Source organism: Platalea leucorodia (genome assembly GCF_965183815.1).
Source record: "Platalea leucorodia genome assembly, chromosome: 5".
In the NCBI taxonomy this organism is placed as follows: Eukaryota; Metazoa; Chordata; class Aves; order Pelecaniformes; family Threskiornithidae; genus Platalea; species Platalea leucorodia.
Window position 1 is genome coordinate 62,378,346 of NC_138827.1, and position 21,908 is coordinate 62,400,253.

General features: G+C 39.9%; 1 protein-coding gene across 1 annotated transcript in view; it reads left to right on the forward strand.

Annotated features, from left to right (window-relative positions):
• Positions 1-21,908, forward strand: part of BARD1 (BRCA1 associated RING domain 1) — a gene marked incomplete at both ends in the record, with an annotated part of 44,645 nt that continues 22,737 nt past the window's right edge. Inside the window, 5 exons of the mRNA XM_082313971.1 lie at positions 1-152; positions 317-373; positions 4,031-4,176; positions 11,575-12,572; positions 21,420-21,500. Of these exons, the coding sequence (XP_082170097.1) occupies positions 1-152; positions 317-373; positions 4,031-4,176; positions 11,575-12,572; positions 21,420-21,500 (1,434 nt within the window). The remainder of the gene's footprint in view (positions 153-316; positions 374-4,030; positions 4,177-11,574; positions 12,573-21,419; positions 21,501-21,908) is intronic.

The window sequence follows — 21,908 nt, forward strand, 5'->3', positions numbered from 1 at the left end:
ATGCGGGAGGTGCTGCGCGGCCGCTCGGGCAACCGGCCGGCCCCGGGCGGCCAGCCCCTCGCCGCCGCCCCCATGGCGCTGCCCGGCCCCTCCTGGGCCCGTACCCGCGCCGCGCTGGCGCGGCTGGAGAGGGCGCTGAGCTGCTCCCGCTGGTAACGGATGCCCCCCTTCCCCTTTCCCCCGCGGCCGTTACGGCCGTTGGTCGGGGTGGCCGTTACGTCCCGGCCGCCGGCAGGCGAGCGGAGCCGCCGCTGACGCTGGGCCCTTGAGGCTGTGCGTGTTCATACTGCCGCCTTTCTGCTTTCTCTGCCCACAGCGCCGGCGTCCTGCGGGAGCCCGTGTCCCTGGGGCAGTGCGAGCACGTCTTCTGCCTGTAAGTAGCGGGATGCGCCGGGCTCGGCCGCCCCGCCTCCCTCCCCGGGCCGCCGGGCTTCCAAGGGCGCCCCGAGGCCCCCGCCCTCCTCGCTGCCATGCTTTGGAGAAGGGGCTGCTGCCTTCGGGCACCGGTGGCGCTTTCTGGCCGGGGAGAGGAAAGCGGGAGCTGCTCTCCCCCCAGTAGGTCCAGCTCACCGCTTCTGGGGCGGGTGTCTGGCTTGCTAAAGTAAAGGCCTGACTTTCCGAGTGCTGGTTTAGGCTTCAGGATGTTTGCCTGCTGTAACGGGAACCTTCAGTCTGATGGGGGCGGGGTGTCCGCTTGTAGTGAGGTAGGAGGTGAAAACAACTTCCAGTTCTTCTCGTTGTCTCCAACTCCTTCCTCTTCCTCCCTTCAAAACAAACAAAACAGAACAGCCTGGGAAGATGCTTCCTTTTTCCAAGGGGGTTTTGCTCTGCTTGAGAGGATGGGGTGCTTCTTGTTGTTGCTTTGGCCTTCTGCTATGCTAATGGCTTTGCTCCTTCAGATCTGCCTCTCTAACCGTTCCTGTATTCATGTCCATCTCAACATGGTGGGATAGCATGAGTACCTCTACTTACAGTTTGTCAAATAATCTGAGTGTTTAAAAAAAACTGAGTTAAGTTAGAAACATTCTGCTAACGAGGCAGGTCTGAGGAGGTGGCAGTCATGTGGCCTGTCTTAAGACAACTCACTGCATTGTCAGTACAAGCAGAGTCTGAAATGTTTGTGCCCCAGAACCTCATTTGGGGAAGGTGGTGGAACCTTCTGGCTGTTCCGTATGTCACTGCTCTTCACGGCATGCAAATGCAAACACAGGGAGTTTAAAGGTCAGTCATATATCTTAAACAGTTTCTCTGCACAGCACAGGTGTGAGCTGTCTGTTAAAATCCTATGCTTGTTACGGTGGAGAGGATAGATGCTTTCTAACCTCTGCTTGTAAGCCAGTCAGGATATTCAACTTTGCCTCTTGTTAATACTGTAGTCACTATGTCAATAACAGCAGAGGAAAACCCGCCCTCCCTCATGGCTGTGTGTTCACTCCCTGTCTTCAGCTGCACCTTTCTAATGGGAACTTAAAGTGTTGAAGGCTTGAAGAGTAAAATACTAGCAAAAGATTTTCTTGCTTTTAAAGGAGTAACTGATTATGGGACAGATGCCCTCAGCATCTCTTCCTCCCAGTATGGATGTATTAAAAGATACACAAATTATTTATTTCTACGCAGACATATGGGTTCTTTCCCAGCTTTGACCATTAATTGCTGTAGAAGATTCTGCCATCTGAAGGAAATTTTTTGTTATTTGTTCTGTTTGTACTACCTGTCCGCAGAGTACTTGATAAAATAACCCCCAGAAGCTTTTACAAGTTATCCATAAATATGTTCATATCTATCTTATAAAATGTTTCTTTCTCCGGGGTGGTGTGGATTGCTGAAGGGTAGAGTAGGGTGGCTTAATAAGCATAATTGTTTAGCTGTTGGGCATCTCAGGCCTTGCAGTTTTATTTTGGATAACCTCAGTGTATTCTAGGTGATAGATTTCAAACACCCACTGTTGAAGTTTCTTTTGTTTTGTTTTTAAGAAAAATTTTCAAGACATCAGAAGATGGTGCAGTTTGCATTGATGAGGCTGGAAAGAATACCTAATAGGAGCCTTAAGCACTTGTTAGCAGCTATTTCTTACTCCAGAAAAAGAGTTTATTTGCTATTATCCAAGTTATTGTTATACCTGATCTTTTCTCTTTTGTATACCTGCCTTTTAGTCATCCATTTAATGTGTCCTTTGCTGACAGAGTCTTGGATAGCGCCTTTTTTTTAAATAAACCTAAAGAAATTAATCTAAATTTGTTTACAAGCAAATTTGGTAGGGCATGGATTGAATCTGCAGTATTCTGATGTGAACTGATTCTGATCCATTGCTAAAGACAGACATTTATTAATATACCAAGGAGGGAGTGGGGTGAATGGCTGGAGTTGGCTCCTGATATATATGAAGTGAAATATGTGAAACTGATGAACTGCAATAATCAGGTCACATGTAATGTAACTGGTTCTCCCTCAGCATGGAGGGCAGGGATATTTACTAAGATCAGTTTCTGCAGTTTTGTCTGAGTAACTCTACTACGTTAGTTATAGTTAATGGATAATGACTCTAAAAACCTAACAGCTAGAAGTAATTAGGAAATGTCGTGGTATAAAAGTCATTCTGCACTTCTTTTGCACCACCTTTTACAGACATGGGAGACCTGAGGCCAGCTTTCCTAGAGAGTGAGACCTGATCCATTCTTATCTTTGCTCCAAATGATTTGTCAATGTCATCTAAAATATGTCAGAGCCAAGAATTGTACTTCAGTCTCCCGATCATAGCAGTGTCTCAACCACGAGGTCCTTTGCCTGCTTAGAGCAAGCTCTTTAAAGCAGAAAACACACCTAGCAGGAATTTTTACATACCAAATTTCCTGTCTTGGAATTGACCAAAGGCATGATACTTGTGTGGTGTTTGAGGGGGAGATGCCAGTGCAGAGAACAGATCTGAAAATAACTCTCCTCTTAAGAAAACTGGTGGTAGTTATACTTCTGGTATTGTTAACTGATATATGCTACTAGTTTTGCAGTGTATGACTGTCAGCTTCCAAGCTGACCATATGTTTAGAGTCTAGATGCATAGACTTTAACCTTCCTCTCCAGGTAGCAGTGCCTTGGTATTACTTACATTCTGTTCCTCTGAATGTTTAACATGATCTACTCACATTTAATTTTATACCTTTGTCTAGAACTGTGCGTGCTACCTGGTGGTAAGATAACAGAGACTTTTGAAATTAATTCAGTCTTGAGTATGTGAAATTATAACGTATATTTAATAAGATAGATTGGAACTGAGAAGTAACAATGGCCCTTGAATGCAGCAGTTCAGATGGCGCATCATACGGTCCTCTCACTGGACTAATCAAATGAATAAAAGATTTTAGGCTCATATGGGGAGAGTAGTATTGCTAAGAAGGTACAAGTGTTAAATGACCGTTACTAAGTAAATGTGTTCCCCCACCCCAGCTTGATCATCTCCTGACGTAAATGCTCTGGAAAAGTGATGAAATGCTCCAAACACCTGCAGATCCTCATAGGAATTCTTACAGAAAAGTGTTCAGACAGGTGAAACTTTACAATATCAAGAAAATTTTAAGTAGAAAAAAATGGAAATTATAAGTTACTATGGGTTGGCTTTCTGACATTTGTTTAGAAATAGAAGGCTGCAGAAGAATAGCCCTACCTTTAGCTGAGGTATAAAAGAACGTGGAGTTTTAACTGTTTGAGCCTAATTGTTATCTGGAGACAAACAGCAAAGGAGCTTTAGCATACCTTGAAAATTTGGATCAGCATGTGAGTCTGTAGGAGTCACAAGATACCACATCTTTCATGACAGTGTCCTGACAAGGCTCTGGACTTGGCTTGCTTAATTATGGCTTGTCACTTGCCATGATAAATATGTCCTCTCCTGCGTTTGTGACTAACTCGTGGGCTTTACAATAGTGGTTTGTCAATAAATAAGATATTCTCGCTGAGCGTTTGGCTGTGAAAAGGTTGATAGCGAGTACAGTAGATAACTTATGATGGATAATGGATTTTTACATTTGACTTTCAGATCTTGCGTGGGTGACTGTGTTGGCACAGAATGCCCAGTGTGCCACATGCCAGCCTGGGTGCAAGATGCACAGATAAACCGGCAACTAGATAACATGATTCAGCTTTGCAGCAAGCTGCGGCATCTACTGGGTGCAGACACCTCAGGTAAGAGCAAACCTGGGTCTCTGGCAGCCATTGAATCCAGACCACTCCGTTTCATTTCATGGGCTTTATAGAGAATGAGCAGTGCAGCCCTGTTTAAGATTCTGAAAGGCTGTTCGGAATCATGTTTGGAAAATTTGATTTGAAGAGAACTGTCTGTATGGATTGCTCGTTCTTTGAATCTGTTTTACTAAGAAATCAGCATGAGGGAGTTAGTCCATAATTCATTAGAATCTGTCTTCCAAAATTAGACAAAAGTGGGATAGATGCCCAAATCACGTGGCATTTAGTTGCACAAACCAGGGGCGCAAGTTGTCATGTCTTGTGCTCTTAGGGGAGTACGAATGTGTAATGTTCTGCAGTGTACACTTCTTTAGGGGGGCCCTGTTAAAGGATTAATGCATATATTCTCTTGCCACTTGTGTATTTGTGCACTGAGGTGTGCATGCTGTCCCAGTAATTTTCAGTTTAGTGTTTTTGCACACGGAAAAAAATTATCTGTGTTCCTTGCCTAAAAGGAGAAGAAGGCAAGTCTTAACTCATTTATTTTCTGGTCCCTAACAATCAGCTAGTCTGCTACAATGGAATTTTGTCATTGCTGACTGCTAGAAGATTACAGAGATCGTACTCTGGGAATTCATCTCTCTATCAAATTTTAGGCTGATTGTCAAAGTAGGAAAAAATGAAGTGAAATGAGTGTAGGTGAATGTATGTCTCTTCTGCAAGCCCAGAGAGGAGCATTTTACGTAATACCAAGTTTTAGAAAACATTCATGTAACTGTCAGATACAGAAAAGGTAATTCTTCATTCATTGTTGCTTCCTAATATGTTTGTCTAAATTAAAGATTCTTTTTCTAAGTCTAATCCCATTGGCACCTTCATGTTCATTTGTGGGGTAGCTCTTTAGCAACATCACAATACATTGAAGTGAGGCCTGTGTCCAACTATAACGGAATACATTTTATAGAGATATAAAATCCTATGGTGATTAAATCTCCTGGAGCATAGAAAATGTAGATGATGGCTTAAATAGGATTTCAGGGAAACATTTTAAGTGGTGAAGGCTTTTAAAAACATAGTTGGAGGAGAATCTCTGAGACAAGCTATTTGTGATGCTATAAATAAAGCATTTAAAATACAATATGGTAGTATTGATACTGTTTAGATGTTTTGGAGAACTCTTACAGATTGGATTAACTCTTACAAATTGGTCTGTTTCACTGTACTAGAAGTTGCATGATACACTTAATCCTATAGTTCTTCTAAAATAAGGTTTGCATGGTGTGGCTAAACCACAGAACAAAATGAGGTTCTTTTTATTGTTCCTTGTTCTAACTTAAAAGCAGACACAAAATTGAAGTTTACAAGAGCGTTTTATTTGGAGCTGAAGTTATGAACTGATGTGGGAGATTACTTTTCGTCCGTTGTAGTCTTTGCCCTATACTAAGGATTAATGGCCTTTTGGATGTTTCATACTGAGGTCAAAGGAAAAGTCTCCCAAGTTGGTGATAGTGCACTCTTAGGAATGGTTTGGATACCTAAGTAAATGAGCACACCTCTGACAACAGCCATTTATGTGTTGTACTATGGCAACTCACAGGATGCTGTAGCTTTAGAGATTCTGAGAGCAAATCCTTTAGGATGTTTTGTCACTCATCTCTGGCAAATCTGTCACCTCCCATAGATGTATGTCTTGAACCTAATGTGTACAAAGTGAAATATGTTTGAGTTTGGAGAATCAGGGCCTCTTGTTAAGGAGTTGCTTTCATGTTCTTACTGCACTGTAATTCTGCCACGTTTCTGTCAACAATATTTTATTTTCTTTTTTGTTAGAAGGTCAGAAATTGTATTTTATGTTCCAGTAAAGGAAACAGACTGAAAAATCAATCTTTCTGTGGAGGAAAGGAAGAGAAGCAGTTGAAAAAGGAATCTTTCCATATATTTGATTTATATGCCTTTTGCATATTTGTTTTATATGCCTCATTTTGAGACAACTGTGGCTTGTCTCAAGGCTTCTGTTTGAGATCCTTGTTCACACTGAAGTTTCTAATGCAAATGTACCATATTACCCACTTTCTAATCTACGACAGACCTAGTGAACGCAGTAAGTTGTGTGCGTTGTCTTTAAAAAAACCACAGAACTACTGTGACTGAAAAAGATAGGGTTAAGCTCACGTGTTGAATATGCTGAGATTCCACAGTAGGTATGTGAGGGATCTCACTTTGGACTCCATTGGGATAAGAATAGCTTTTTGCCAAACAGCGTGTGTCTTCTAAGAAACAGCAGTAGGTAATGCAGGAAAGACTGTGCAAAACAGCTAATACTTTGCTTTTAAAGGGAAGCACAGCAAATGACACTACAGAATAGTACTGAGGTGACTGAAGGGAAATTGGCAAAAAACAAACCTGACTCTGGCTAGAAAATGCGAACTATAGGTAGCAAATGCTGAGTCTCAAAATTAATTCACTTGTTAGAGATGTTATATCCTTAGCCTGTGGCAAGGTGAGGAGAGCCATCTGACCTTTTCACTGCCTAGTGTTGTACCTTTATGAGGTAAGGGGAAGCTATCTGGCTGGCAGGCTTCAGAGATGGGATGTCCGCACCTCAAAATCTTTAGCTCTAACGTTGCAGAGTCCAAGGCATCTTGAGAATTGGAGTTGATGGGATGATAGGCTTCATAGGTGGGCAATTATAAGAACTTGTTGAATCATGGACATAGTGTATATAGTATACTGGAGATGAAGAAGGTTTATTCACAGTAATGACTTTGACAGTGAATTGCTAAATACTTCAGCAGATTTTTCTGTGTGATGTTCTTTAAAAAGAAGAGATTGTCATAAATTTTCACAGCCATTTATAGATGATTTTACCTTACTCTCTGTAACATAATCTGCTTCACTCTAACACAGTCAAACAGCAAGCCTTCCTTCCCTCAGCAGATTTTTGTGTGATGTTCTTTAAAAAGAAGAGATTGTCATAAATTTTCACAACCATTTGTAGATGATTTTACCTTACTCTTTGTAACATAATCTGCTTCACTCTAACACAGTCAAACAGCAAGCCTTCCTCCCCTCTTCTCATACAGAGCTAGACCCTGCAGGTATTGGTCAAAGCTTCCTAAGCTCATGGTGATGATGGTGGACAGTAGGAGAGATTAACTTTTGATTAGCCTTTATAGTATCATAATTTAGTTTCATGTTTACTGATGTGGAGGGAAAGACGTTGAACTCCCGTTGTAACAGATTACATTGCATTTCATGTATGCTATGACATTTTTCATAATAGCTAAAGATGAGTTTTTGAATAGCTGGAATTTCTCCCTTTTTCCCCCTGTGTTGAATACTTAACTTGCAAAATAATCATTCTTCAGTGAAGGCACTAATGTTGCACAGATGGTACCAAAGCACTTCCCTTTGATTTTTAATAAGGGACTAGTTTGTCAAAGAGATTTCTCAACTTCTGTTCTGAAACCCATAATAGAGAATAATTTGAAAGGCACACAATGTGCATCATTATATTCCTTTGATGCAGATTAATGATAGCTAAACCACATTTTCTAATTGTTCCTTTTTTCCCTGCTCTAGCCTGTTATTGCACTACAGCAGAACTTGGAGATGTAGTGCTCTCGTTGCAAGGTGCTGTGTATCTCCTAATACTTTTGTCTACTCTCAACCCTTTTAACGCTTAAGAAATTAAACTCTATTAAATGTCAGCATTAAGAAACTTGTGCTTATAATTTGCAAGTAGGTCTAATTTAGAAAGAATTCAGTTAATATATTGTGTATATGAATGTTACATTTAATAGGTAATGGAGAGTAAGTTTACTGCATTTATTTTAGGCTGATTCTAGCACTGTTATTGTGGATAGTCTTTACACTATTGCAAATGCTTAAAATCTAGAATTAGTAAGTTATGTTTTACTGGTTTACCTTGTCTCAATGCATCTCTAAAAATTTTGGGGCGATACTTCTTATGCTGCACCCCGAGTACTGTGTTCAGTTTTGGGGCCATCACTACAAGAAGGACATCGAGGTGCTGGAGTGCATCCAAAGAAGGGCAATGAAGCTGGTGAAGGGTCTGGAGCATGTGTTTTATGAGGAGTGGCTGAGGGAGCTGGGGTTGTTTAGTTTGGAGAAGAGGAGGCTGAGGGGAGACCTTATCACTCTCTACAACCACCTGAAAGGAGGTTGTAGCGAGGTGGGGGTCGGTCTCTTCTCCCAAGTAACAAGTGATAGAACGAGAGGAAACGGCCTCAAGCTGCGCCAGGGGAGGTTTAAGTTGGATATTAGGAAAAACTTCTTCACTGAAAGGGTAGTCAGGCACTGGAACAGGCTGCCCAGGGAAGTGGTTGAATTGTCATCGCTGGAGGTATTTAAAAGACACGTAGGTGTGGTGCTGAGGGACATGGTTTAGTGGTGGACGCGGCAGTGGTAGGTTAAGCGTTGGACTTGATGATCTTAAGGGTCTTTTCCAACCTTAACGATTCTATGATTCTATTAAAAAGACAATTAAAAATCATATATAGTAATTTTTTCTTTCCTGTTTAGATGCAAACTCTGGCTTCCAACTTGGAGACAGCTAAGAATTCCTTTGGATTGATTTTTCTATGAGCAATTTTCTCTGAAGGCAGTTTAACTGAATGCACTTAGCTACCATATAATACTCTCTTTGTATAAATTAACATTTACATATTAAACCATAAGAACTTCCTTTCAGTTTCTTAGCACCGTGTCTTTCCTGTCCCTCCCTCTCACAGCTCTGGGTCCATCAAAGGATTAGATTTTCAGGGAGGGTAGGTTGGCCATTTGTCCTTATTACTTCTACTTCCTACCTTTTATGCTTTGGAAATGGAGGAAAGGGGCAGCAGAGCCTAAGAATAGTGTTTTTTGCAGATGCTACACTGAACTGTTTAGATAAAGTTGATGTTGGCTACAGAATATTCCAAAGGATGGAGTTATTGAAGAATGGCTGAGAGACAGCACACACACTGGCAGAAATTGCAGTTTCTTCCCCATTAGGCTATGGAGATGCCCTGGGTGTGCATGGCTGGCCTCTCAATGTGATGGATCTCTTTCACAGTATGTGTGGCCTTTTAATCATGTTCCACAAGTACCTCCATGTTCTAAAACATGCAACATACTCTTTTACACCTAAAGTAGTTGCATGTGAGGAAGAATAATCCTGGGAAAGTATTTATTTGGTGTATTTTCAGCAGGTTTTTAATAACCTGACTAGTAAGTCCCTGCTGAGCAACCAGTAATGAACAGATCGGTTTAAGAACCCTAGTGGTTGATTTTTCACAAGCTTTCTTGCTGCCAGAAGTGGTATATACATAGCTTCCAGTGCGAATACTTAATTGTGTTATGCTGCTTTAGATCCTACTTCTGAAGGACAGTGCCTTTGATTGAATTTGCCACTTGGACTTTAAAGTCTTACTGTGCTACACACATCAAAAAGAATTCTGGCCATCACAAAATTGTCGCACAAATTACTTTTGTAAGCTGATTTTATTTTTGCTCTTTACCTGGAGATGACTGATAGTTCTAGCAAGGTAAATATTTTAGAAGGAAATCTGCTGGTTGTGTAAACAGTGAAGGCAAGACAAGTAAATAGTAACTGTGTTTTATATTTTGCATCTGTTTGCAATCAAGCTCTTCCTTTTTTTAGTTGTTATTGTCAGAAGGAAATTGGATATGATATTTTTCTGAAGGCTAGCTAGTTATGAGATTTCAGTCCCAATTTCAGTGCTTTTTTTCCTGTTTGCACCAAGCCTAGGCCTACAGGAAAACCAAATAGCTGCAGTTCTGTGCTTGATTATCTTTAGGTACCTAAATGATTGATTAGCTAGCCTCAAGCTGTATTCTTAAAGACAGTTTTGGTCTGATGCCTTACATATTCCTCTAGCTAAATCTCCTAATATCTAGCATATTTTAATTCAAGGGGTAAGTAGGGTAATTTAGATCAAGATTGATGAAACATTTAACCTTGAAATATTGTTTTAAAAGAAAACTGCAAATGTCTATTTTGATGTTGAATTACTAGCTATATGGTTCTGTTTTCAGTGAAATTTCAAACTTACGTTTTTTGTGGCTAAGGGATTGGGACTCGTTTGTCTGTTATCTGTGAATTTATAGTTATTAACGCCAAAAATAGAAGAGAAGGTATGGAGAAGACAAATTATCCGTAGAAAGTTAACGCACTGAAGTGAAAGTAACACATTTTTGCAATGAGTGTCTGTGTTTCACTTTTAATAATCAAGACTTGGTATAGTTTATTTTAAGAATATTTTAAAAACCCACTAATCTTTGTCTTAGTTCTCTTTAAAAATAATATTACCTTACTTGCCTCACTAGGCAAAATTAATATTGGTTTTTCTGATTGATTGCTATAAATCACCAGACTTTTGTGAATCGTAGTTTATCCCTTAGGTTGGAGGCAACAGAATGAGCCATGTGCTTACTTTGGAGGACTTGTCCAAATAACTTAAAATAACTTACGTTTCCAAGCAGGTATCTGTAAAATAATCTGTTATAGTTCTTTTGTATTGAAAGAGTTGACAAATTAAATTAATGTCTAACTTAGAGGTCACTTTATGCTCCTTAACTTTTTCTTAAGCCACTGAGGACACCATTTGTAGTCCTTGTTCTCAACTGTTATTTCATGCACTGGGAGTACAGGATATTCCTCTGTTGTCTTTGTTATTGATTTGTAATATGCTGTACGATGTGACTTACAAACTTGCTTCACTGCGTATTTTTAAAGAAATGTTTGAGATCATCAAGATGTGTAGTTTCCTTGCAATTATTTACTACCAAGGGGTAAAGGATCAAATGACAGGACACAATTACTTACAGATTTTCTATATATTCCTCTGATTCATCTGCTATATCTGTGGAATCAGTCAAAATGTCTCAGGGATGTTCAACATTCTTATAAGGATGTTATTTTTGCTTGCTTGCAGTTATTGTTCCTGTTCATCTTCAGATGAACTGTAATATCTTTTTAGAAGATTGTTTCTGTGCTCTTTTATGTATGCACAGAATACTTTATTAAACCTATTTCCAAGGAAAAGCCAGTGAGAGAACCAGCTTCTCTCCTCTTTATAATCTGGTCAGAAATCATCTGTGCACGTGCTGCGTTGTGAGCCCAAACTATTGAGGAAATTTCTCTACCGGGGTGCTCGCTTGCCTGGTGGATAGCTTTAGCTGCGCTGGGATCCCTGAACTCCAGAGTGATGTGTGCCATTACATGTGTCTTTTCAGAAGAAATGAAGGCACTCATAGGTTGTATTTAGTAACACTTCATCAGTTGTTACGGTTGTTATTCTGATCTTTCTTCTTTGCGATCTTCTACTGAAGAGTGCTCTATAAATTATTTTTCCTCTCCCCTGATGCACTTAGATTCAACAGAAGATAAGTCCACACCAACTGACTCAGACTTTGGAAAAAAGAATAAGAAGGAACAGATAAAAATGTGGTTCAGCCCAAGAAGTAGGAAGATCCGATGTGTCCTGAACAAGAGTCAGCCTGAGACTAAAAGTGATGACCTTTGTCAAGACACGTCTTCAATTTATGATTTTTTTCCTTCCCCTCCTCATGAAAAGCCTTCCAAGCCAACAAAAAAGCCAACACAGAGACAGAGTAAGAAGATGAAGAAGAAACGTCTAGCAGACATTAACAAAGTGTGGAGCTTAGAGAAGCCTGAGCAGAAAGGAGTTGAGGAGAAGACTACCAAGGAAAAGTGTGTGACCATCTGCAGTCAACCAGTAGTCCTGTGCAGTCCAGAACCAAATACACCTGAAGAGACACTTCAGCAGGAGTCTGTAAAGGAAGCTGACTCCAGCAAAAATAGAGAAAATGTGGAAATATCACCACAGGTAAAATCCTCAGTGAAGAAAGATAACAGTGAGGTTGCGTGCCCTGCACAAGTCAGCAAGGAAAAAAATTGTGCTACAGAGACATCACTGTCAATAGAAAATGAAAGTACACCTTTAAAACGTGGACGGGAGCAATCCAGACTTCCCGTTACTTCTCAGTCTAAAAGACCAAGAAGAACTGAGAGGAGCATTATTAGGAAGTCAGGCACGCAGGCAAATTGTTCAGAGGAGTTACCGCAGGGTTCCCCTGTCTCCCCAGCAACTGAACAGAAGACACCAGTTCAGATTTCTTCCTCTGTATTGAAACTCACTGACACCGTAATGAAGACAAGAAGCTCTGCAGTCTTTCAAGCAATAAATAGTCCCTCACTTTCAAAATGTCCCTCTACCCCATCTAGTTCTAAGACTTGTAATCAAGTAGGAATACTGTACAGTCCTTCTGTGCTGAAGTCCCCTGGTGGTAACACAATTGCCAGAAGAAATTACAAAGGAGAGACTTTGCTCCATGTTGCTTCCATCAAGGTAGGACCATCATCTTTTAGTTCAACTTTAAACATGGGTTTAAAAAGACTATGTTGTATTAAAAATATCCTGGAAAGCAGTTACAATATCCTATTTCTAGGGGGGGAGTCTCATCTTGTGGTCTTTCTTCTAGGTTTATTGGGGAGTTTCCAACCTGATTCTCTGATTTTATAAAGAAATTACTATTGGAATGATCAAAGATGGTTATACTTGAGAAACTCAGTGTACTACAGTGTCAGTTATACCTATGAGTTCTAGGAAGTGATAAGCATTCAATTCTTTTGGCCTTATGGTGCCAGAAAGCTGTCTCTGTGATTTGTCATAAAGAGTTTAGCTAAGTATTTCAGATCTCACCAAGAGAACTTGATGAGTTTAACTTGACATGTCAACTCAGCCAGGACAAGATCTGAATTACCTACATGAAGATAACTCTATGCAGCCTTAATTGAGGTGAACTATTTCATCATCTTTGAGATCCTCCATCTGATGCAAGCGCTGGCTCAAGAGGAACAAAATGCTGCACCCTGTGATTCCCATGCAGAGCCCTATGCTGTGAGCATGCTGTCTTCACACAGAGTGGAGAAGGGAGAATTAGGAGAGAGTTGGGATGTTCTCAGTAGACTTAGGATCAATGTTATTCTTGTAATGACAGCTGTCACTCATTTGCTGTTATTATCTTAGCCAGTTCCTGCTGTGGTAGAACTTCATGGCTTTGCTCTTTGCAAGGGCTGTCCTTCCCCGTTACTATGTAAAAGCTGCATGCAGGAAGGGTGAGTTGAATGCTTACAGTCAAGCTCCATCAGATGCACTAATATGGCAGCTCTCTTCTGAGAGGTCATTTCAAAGAGTTTGTAGTCTGGCAATTTAAATGTACTTTGTGCCGAATCATAATATAGAAATATTGTGTGGTTAATAAACTGCCTATACTGGTAGAATTGATTCACCTGTAAGCATCCTGACGTTTATGCAGCACTTCTATTTGTTGAGACAAAGGCTGTTCTTGATAAATAACTGTGTCCTCTTTCAAAGACATTCTAATAAGCCACTCCTGCTGCACGAGACCTTTTTAAATGGAAGTGGCAGCTGAGCTGAGTTGAGTTCAAATATCTTACTTGATGCCATTAATATGGAATTAGGGAGGAGAAAATGAAACATTGTCCTCACAGGACTCAAGAACTTTAAAGGATAGATCTCTTGTTACCTCTCATCGTAAGTCCTGTATATTCCTCTTTATCAAAGCACTGTTTACAAATTATCCTTCCATGATTTTCTGCAAATTTGTAAGGCATACTACTATGACTGACTGGTTCTAAAAAAAAATTGATCTCCCTTGACAAATTTTCACAAAGGTATGGTTTCCAGCAATATGTTTGATACTTATTGTGAGATTTGGAGTAAACAGTGATATGCCAATGATGTGGTTTTTCATTGCAAAGAATTTTGAAGATAAAGGAGTAAAAATTAAACGATGGATGCTACAGACAAAAAGAATAAACAAGTTTTGGCTATCCAAGGTTAGTAGCGTGGCTGACACTGCTTGTTGGCATTGGTACAGCCCTCTCCGAGGAAGGGATAGGGCTATTTCTGTGGGCTGAAAAGCTGACCTCCAGCTGCAGTGCAGGCAGTGGGGCGGGCGGACACATGAATGCTTTTTTCAGTCCTGTGTGTGAATTCATTTTGATGTCTTCTTTTAATGTTTATAATTACTGAGCTAAACTGGGAAGTTGCTTCTGTTCCTCGCTAGTTCTGCTGTGATTTTAATTTGTCAAATCCATTTGCATTGAGGTGCTCATTAGTAAAGGCTTGTTTAACTAGGTAGGTCTTCAGGGTGATTTCAAAGTTACCACACTCTTTTAAAAGTAATTAAAATAAGGCAAGGAGAGTGGTCTTTTAGTTATGGTCTTAGTTCACTTGCATGTATCTTTGTTTCCCGCTGCCAAACTTCCAATGCAACTCTGAGAAAGTTATACTGTCTCTGAGCCTCAAATCCTCATCTGTAGAAGGAGGTTATACAGATTATCAACTTTCATTTGTGGTGTTCTTTGTTCTTGTTATATAGCTTAACCATGGTATATTATGGTGTTCCTAAGAAGATGCTGCATCCCCTGGTAGCCAGTAAATGTTGCCACAGTTACTAGTCCATGTCAAAATGGATTAAGACTAAGTTGCTCGAGGCAGCATGATGTGAGGACTTGGTCTTTCTAGAAAACTACTGGTCATGGGTTTTGCTAACATTTTACTTTGTGAAGCAGTGAACAAGAAATAGTAGTGATTAATTGCCATGAATCTGCTGGGGATGTGTGGCAATTGCAAGAAAACATTTTTTTGCATGCAAGTATCTTTGATATAACCTGTATGTTTCTAGATCACTCTTCTAAGCTGTAGGAACCCTGCTGCAGAACTGGTAAATGTGTTTTCTCAAAGAAGCTGGTCTTGAAAATACTAGGCTTTATAGTGTATGTATATTCTCTTTGTGTGTTTTGGTTTTTGTTTGTTTTGGTTTTGGTTCCCCCCCCCCCCCCCCCCCCCAAATAGCCCTGTCATTTTTTTTCTGTTTCTGGAAGAAGTGTTTCTCTTCCAGTTTTGTTTTATAGGTGTTTTTTTTTTTCTTGTTCTTTCTACAGCCAGTAATGTTTTTCCATGTGTGTAATGGGAAACAGACTTGTAGCTGCCACCCTCTCCCCAAAGTGAAATAAAGGCTAATTCTCTGGGACTTCATTAATTATAAAAATAAATCTGTATTATTTTCATTAGCTGTTAGGGTCTAATACCCTGAATTTAATTAAAGCTAATTGAGTTCTCCCATTTTTCTTATTTAAGAGATGATAAACAACATTATCAGGCATTAAAATTAAATGTGTTGTGCTGTTTCAAATGATTCTGAGGGATTGCACCTATTCACTACTACTAGTTATTAACTTACTGAAATCAAAATGGTTCTCAAGAAAGGTTCTAGTGCGGATGGACTTAATACTGAGTTAAACTAATAAGTTAAAATAAATGTGGCTCTTCCCATAGCAAACAGCAGTTATGTTTATCTTCCTCCATAGTCATTAAAGGTAAAACTTCCAATTAGTGAAAATACAAAGCGTGACCTATTGCACTCCTAATATTCTAAACTGGTGGGAAATTGCCCAATCAACAGTCCTACCACACAGGATTTTTTTTACAGTAAAATAACAAGTTGTTCACAGGACTAGCTCTTCTGTGGCAATTAAAAATGCAGCACAGTACTACTTAACTAGTTAGTACTGAGTCTTCAATCTACTATGGGGAAAAAAAATCATAGTTTTTTGGTACAGTATTTCAGGTCTTGGTTGTGCCTATGTTCCTTCTTCATTGACAAGGGAGATGATGGGCCAGTTCACAGTGTGGAATCGCTGCCACTATGGATGCCAGGAAGAGGAGTAGCAAACTGCAATGCAACAGGATAACAGAGGACCATGGCAACAGCCGCACTGTTACAAAGGAGTGGATGGCTGGTCGCTGGGAAAATATTTTGATTTTTATGCTTCAAGTTAAAAGCAATTAGAGAGTTGTCCCTGTTCTGAGGAAAGAAGAAATTGCATCTGTGCAGAGCATCTACTTAGTCTGAAAAAAGAGAGAAGGAGCACTGGGACCAGTTTTGGGTACCTCTTGCTCCAGGGACCCTTTAGTTTTGACAGTTGACCAGGAGGGCCTTCATAAAGGCTTCACCAATGGCTAGAGTGCTGTCCTGGGCTCTTCATATGCATTATACTTAACACTCTAATAACTATTAGATAATTCCTTCCGAGCCTGTGAGACTGTTCTTCCTTTTTATTGCTTTGTTACCAGTTAATGACACATTAGAAAGAGTGAAAGGTATTTGTGGTTTTGTGAGCATGTGATGGCCAACATCAGAATACCTTTTAGATCCTTCTTCAGGTGTCTCTGACCACATCAGCTGTGCAGTTCCTCGATTTGGTACCAGATGGGTATATATCGTGGTTGAGTGTTGGGTCACACATGTCTATGGGAGGAATGTCTCCCCTCCTGCCTTTCCTCTTGAGCCTTTAGGTACAAGGGGGGAGTTGTGCTGCTGCTCAGCTGGACACTCCCAGCCTCCCCTGAGCAAAAGGCAGTGGATGGATAGCATCATCCCTGCCAGCTGCTTCACAGTGAATGAATGCATCTGTTGGTCCAAGGCCTTTTCGTCCAGACCTCATGATTTTGTGTGGCAGGTGACTTAGCTGTGTGTATAATACCCCTTTCATTGGAGAAATGAGGTCTGCTGGCAGAAACTAGCAGGATGACTCAGATGCAGGTATAGCACCTGAGACTGCTTTGAAGTTGTAGTTTGACATTGGCTCTAATGTTAAAGCCAAGTGGTATTGGAATGCTAAGCAGCCTCCTGATTATGGGTCGTATCCAGCAGGTAGCTTAAGACAAATACGAAGCAGTGTAATAGTTTCAAATGCAGAACTTAAGAATATGAAAATTGGCCATGAGTCAAAGCAATCCATCTTTCCAAGTGCTGATTTGAAAGCTTAGAAACAAATTGCATTTCTTTTTTGATAATGCTTGGTTGTTACTTCTCTTGTTTCTGAGATGGGTTAAACTTCCTGAATGTTGTCTTTTTGTTAAAGGTTAAGCATAGCTACTTGTTAGTTAATAAATGGTCTGCTGGGTAGGGAATTAGAGAAATTTGAGGTGAGAAACTCTCTGATTCCTGGAAGGAGTTGGTTGGAGCGCTCACAATTATTAAAAGCACTCTGCAATTCATTTTTGCCCTCTTTGACCACTTATGAGTTGTAAATAACCTCCTTTTCCTCCTCCCCGCCATGACAAGGAAATATATTTGGATTTGAAAGGGGTTTTTTTGTTCATTTGTTTGACCTAAAGATTGAAGTCACTTGGTTACCTTTGTAAATAGATGAAGAAGTGTTTGATTGATGTGGTACAGGTTTTTAGCTTCATCTTCATGTATTGCCCTAATTCTTTGGGTCTGTCTTTTTTGAACTGGTAGAATACGTTTTCGTTAACTTAATAATTTAAATGTGACTTTTGGGTGAAAAATATCTATGGTTAATGGAAATAGTAAAGAGTAGAATGGAAAAAAAAAACCACCTAGCAAATAGGGCTTAAAGAACACTTGCAGTTGTTCTTAACCATCTGTCTGCATTAACATCGTGACACAATTGACTTGAGGGGAAAAAAAAAAAAAAAAAAAAGGAAAAAAAACCTTGTCTAAGCCAAGTGAGGGTGGTTTTCTGGGCTTATGCCATCTGTGTCTGCAGGAACTAAATTCTGATTGGGAGGGCAGTGTTTGTAAAGCTGTGTAAATATCCTTCTCTGTGTAAGCTAATGCTGTCTTCTAGATCTGCCAACAGATGGCCCCAGTGCCTTTCTTGCTCCTATGATTTTCAGAGCTCCCTTAAGCTGTAGCAGAGGAAGAGCAAACCCATTGCATCATTGCATTGTCACTATACATAAGCTTGGTTATGAGCTTAAAATGTCCCTTGCTTTGTTTCTTCAAAAAGGATAATTTTACATTCTGCAATAGTTTCTGCCTCTTCAGAAGCTGGTTGTAATCCTTCATTGATAATGAGATTTAAAAATAAACACTTCCATGTGCATTGTTAATGTTAGCATTTTTCTACCTGGTGTTTGTCCTGTTCGCTACTTCTGAACAAGTAGTATCTCCAATTCCATTTCCACTCTGCTGTTGCTAGATTGCTAAGACATGCTGTGAGGGCCTCTCCTCGTATCATCTGGTAAGGTTATGACTCCATATTTGGGACTGGTGATTTTATGCTGGCATTGGTAGATCAAGTAAACCCAAGGGGCTAAATGTACAAAGTCAATGCTAGTCAACGCACAACTTTATGAAGCATGTTTGAATTAATAATCTCAAAGCAATAGGTGGGTATAGGTGTAGTCTCTTCCACTTTCTTGTGGAGGAAAGACACATGCTATATAGATATTTGTGGCTAGGACTTGCACCTGCCAGGTGCTTATCCTTTCTTGTAGCATTGAGCGAAACATTTATTAACTTCTAAATGTCTGAGTAATTCCATCAACTCTGATAGAACTGGTCAATGTGTTAACTGCACTTTTTTTACTTTTGGATCACTGTCAGATGATGGCGTTCCTCTTTGCAGGAGGGACCCTAACACATGTCTGCTAAGGATCTGCTTCTTGAAATTTCTCCTTCCTCTTTTTAACTAAATATTCACAATATAGTAACTGACTGAAGAGCCTCTGAGGGGACAAAAGGCATGTTCTCCTAGCTATGAAGTATTTTGTTAACATATCTCTTGTAATGCTGATTGACAGCACCCATCCAGTCATTGCGCAGTACAGCTGGCATGACAGCTTCCCCTCCCTTTCTGTCACTCTCATTGCTAGGTTCGGATTGCAGGGAGCAGGTTCCATTTACAGCTGAGGTGATGACAATATTTTTCTTTGGTAAATGGCAAAACACCAATTTTCTGATTTTGACTTAGACCTGGATTTCATTCTGTGGATGTTGTCAGTACTGGTGTCCATACCAGCAACATTTCCTTTGATAAAACTCCAGTAATGTTTTACAAATCAACATTCACGTAACTGTTCTAAAAAGCTGTGATACTACTTAATGCCCACACAAATTATTAGCTATGCTTACTGCTCTAAAGGAGTACTCTTGAAATGTCAAACCCTTGCTGTACGTGTTTGCAAACTTAACTTTAAATGATAAGCTCAGATCTCGCTCATTATAGATAATTGTATCTTCTGTCTGTAGAAAAAGATCTAATGCTGAGCACTGTCTTAGCTGCCTCTGAATAACTCTTCAGATTTGATGCATGTCTGTTACATTGCAACCATGAAGTATTCTAACAGCAGTGTATTCTTTAATTGCTTTGAAAGGTAACATTTTGCTGGGACATCTAGGTTGTGAATATAATACCTGAAATTTATCTCTCATGTATTAATTTGCTTGGTTGTTGTAAAGCCAGTGATTCTCAGCATTTTGTGGTGAATTTGGAGTTTCTAATTGTTGCTCGCTGGATTTATTTCTGCTGGGCAGAGTCTGTCTTAATATTTTCTCTAACTAAAGAGTAAAGATTAAAGCTATTTCGTTTTTCCGAAGTGTTCATTGGTAGCAAAAAAATGGGATTAAGTTTATTTTTGTTGCATTTAAGGCTTGATTTAATATTGTCTCACTTTCTCTAAGGTACACTGTGGCATAACAGGAATTCCTTGACTTGCCAATACTTAAGGGCCTGGAACTTTCTGTATATCATGGATTAAACTTCTCTTACTCCCTCCAGGTCCTAATATTTTATATATTGCAAGTTTGGCCAAGGGGAAGAGCTAGATAACAGTTTGTATATTAGTCTCTTCATTGGGGATCACAATACACTGGTCTAGGTAAAGTGTTAGTGGTTGTCTTGAAATGCTTGGCTGGGGTGGATCCTAAAAAAACAAACAAACAAGAAAACCCAAAAAACCAAAAAAACTCACCCAAAAATACCCCAAAACAAAAAGAATTGGGATATTGGTGGCAAGCCATGCAGAAACTTGAGGACTACTACGGTAATTTAGCCTTTGAAAAGCTTGCATTATTTATGTAGTTTTGGTCATTAGATGACACTTTGCAATCTCCTCTTTCCCTGTTACTCCATCAGCTGAGAAATGGTGCATAACTGCTCCTAATCTGTAATAGTGCAGGTGAATCATTGCTTGGGCCTGAGAGGTGGTACCTGATGCTGAGAGGTGTGGGACAGCCTGGCCCCATTAGTTGTGTACCTGCAGCTCTGGAGGGTTCCCGGCATTGCAGCAAAAATTTTGGAACAGAATTCATGGCGCCTCTTCCAGTAGGGCAGACCTTTGCAACTGCTGCTCTGTAGTAATAAATGCCAGAAGCAGGAACTGGCTGACGTGGCACAAAGTGAGTTTTAAGGTGCGGACAGTGCTGTGAAAGAAGGGGGTCAGAGTCTGTTTGGTTTTAGTCTCTTTGGGTTACTTTTCCCACCTGCTTTTAAGAAGACCTGCACTGCAGAGATTTCCTTGCCTCAGCTTCCGCAGGAGGCTTCTTGCCTATTTATAGCTGCATCTGTATATGCTCCAATCTTACTACCAACTTTCTCTCTTACAGTTGCCTTTTAAGAGTGTCAAAACCTCTGATTAACAAATTCTGCCTAGTTGCTTCCTTCGCCTTGTCTCTACTCAGCCTCTTTCCTCTTCCCATAATCTCTGCATCAGTTTCCACCCTTTCCCACATACATTTCCTTGCTTATAGCAAAAAACGAATATAGCATTTTTCCAAAAAGCAAATGAAAACTATTTTGGTAGAATAACTGTCAGAGAAAGCGTCAGTGAGATTCGACAAGAGTAGTCATTGCAGCGTTAAATAAAACTCTTTTCCCACAAGTCAAAATGAAAAGGGAAACAGCTTATAGAAGCTTGTCAGGCTTATTAATCTATTTCACCTATGCATGTTTCTAGCCAGTTATTTAGATGAGTTTGAAAAAAAACCCAGTCTGAAGGACAAGGAAATTCTGAATAAATGTTCCTGATTTTAATCCTTGCAGCTGACTCTAGTGGATAGATTGCAATCAGCACAAGCTTGTCCATTTATTCTGAGTTAACTCTGTTCTGTGCACCATTTTTATCTAAAAATATATATGTGTAAAGTGTGTAGGTGCTTCTAAATGAACAGTGATCATAAACTGTGGTCTCTAAACCAGTTGAGATTTTGTTATCCTGACAATATCTAAAGAGATGACTTGTATCGTTACATTTTTATGGCAGCTAAATTTATAATTCTGCATCTCTTAAAATTTGCTGTCTTTGTGTGTCGTCTTCATTAATTTTTAATAACTATGTTTTTTTCCTATGTAGGGTGACTTAGCAGCTGTTGAACAGCTGCTGAAAAATGGGGCAGATCCCAATGTCAAAGATAATGCTGGCTGGACACCACTGGTGAGTGTTGGAAGACATTTTTCTGTCATCTGTCTTCTAATCAGATTTCATTTCATCCCTCCTTTCCTCTCCCATATTTTAGTTCCCTATACACGCATTTAGGTGACAAAGAATTATGCAAAGTGAAGAGGTGATGATAAACAATTTTAAAAGAATTTATTAGCAACTACTGACCTGCCCAAATCCAACTCTATTTTGCTGGGGTAGGGCATGCCAAGAAATCTATCAGCCTGTTATTTTGCAAATGCAGAAAATATGACTATGATCACTAGAAAACGATCAATTGCAGACAAGGTGTATATTTTATGGGTTCTTAATGTCCTCAATGTTTTTTATCATTTTGGAAATATATCAAGTAGTTGAATGAAAAAATTGCTCACTTGAATTACAGAAAATAAACAAAAGGTT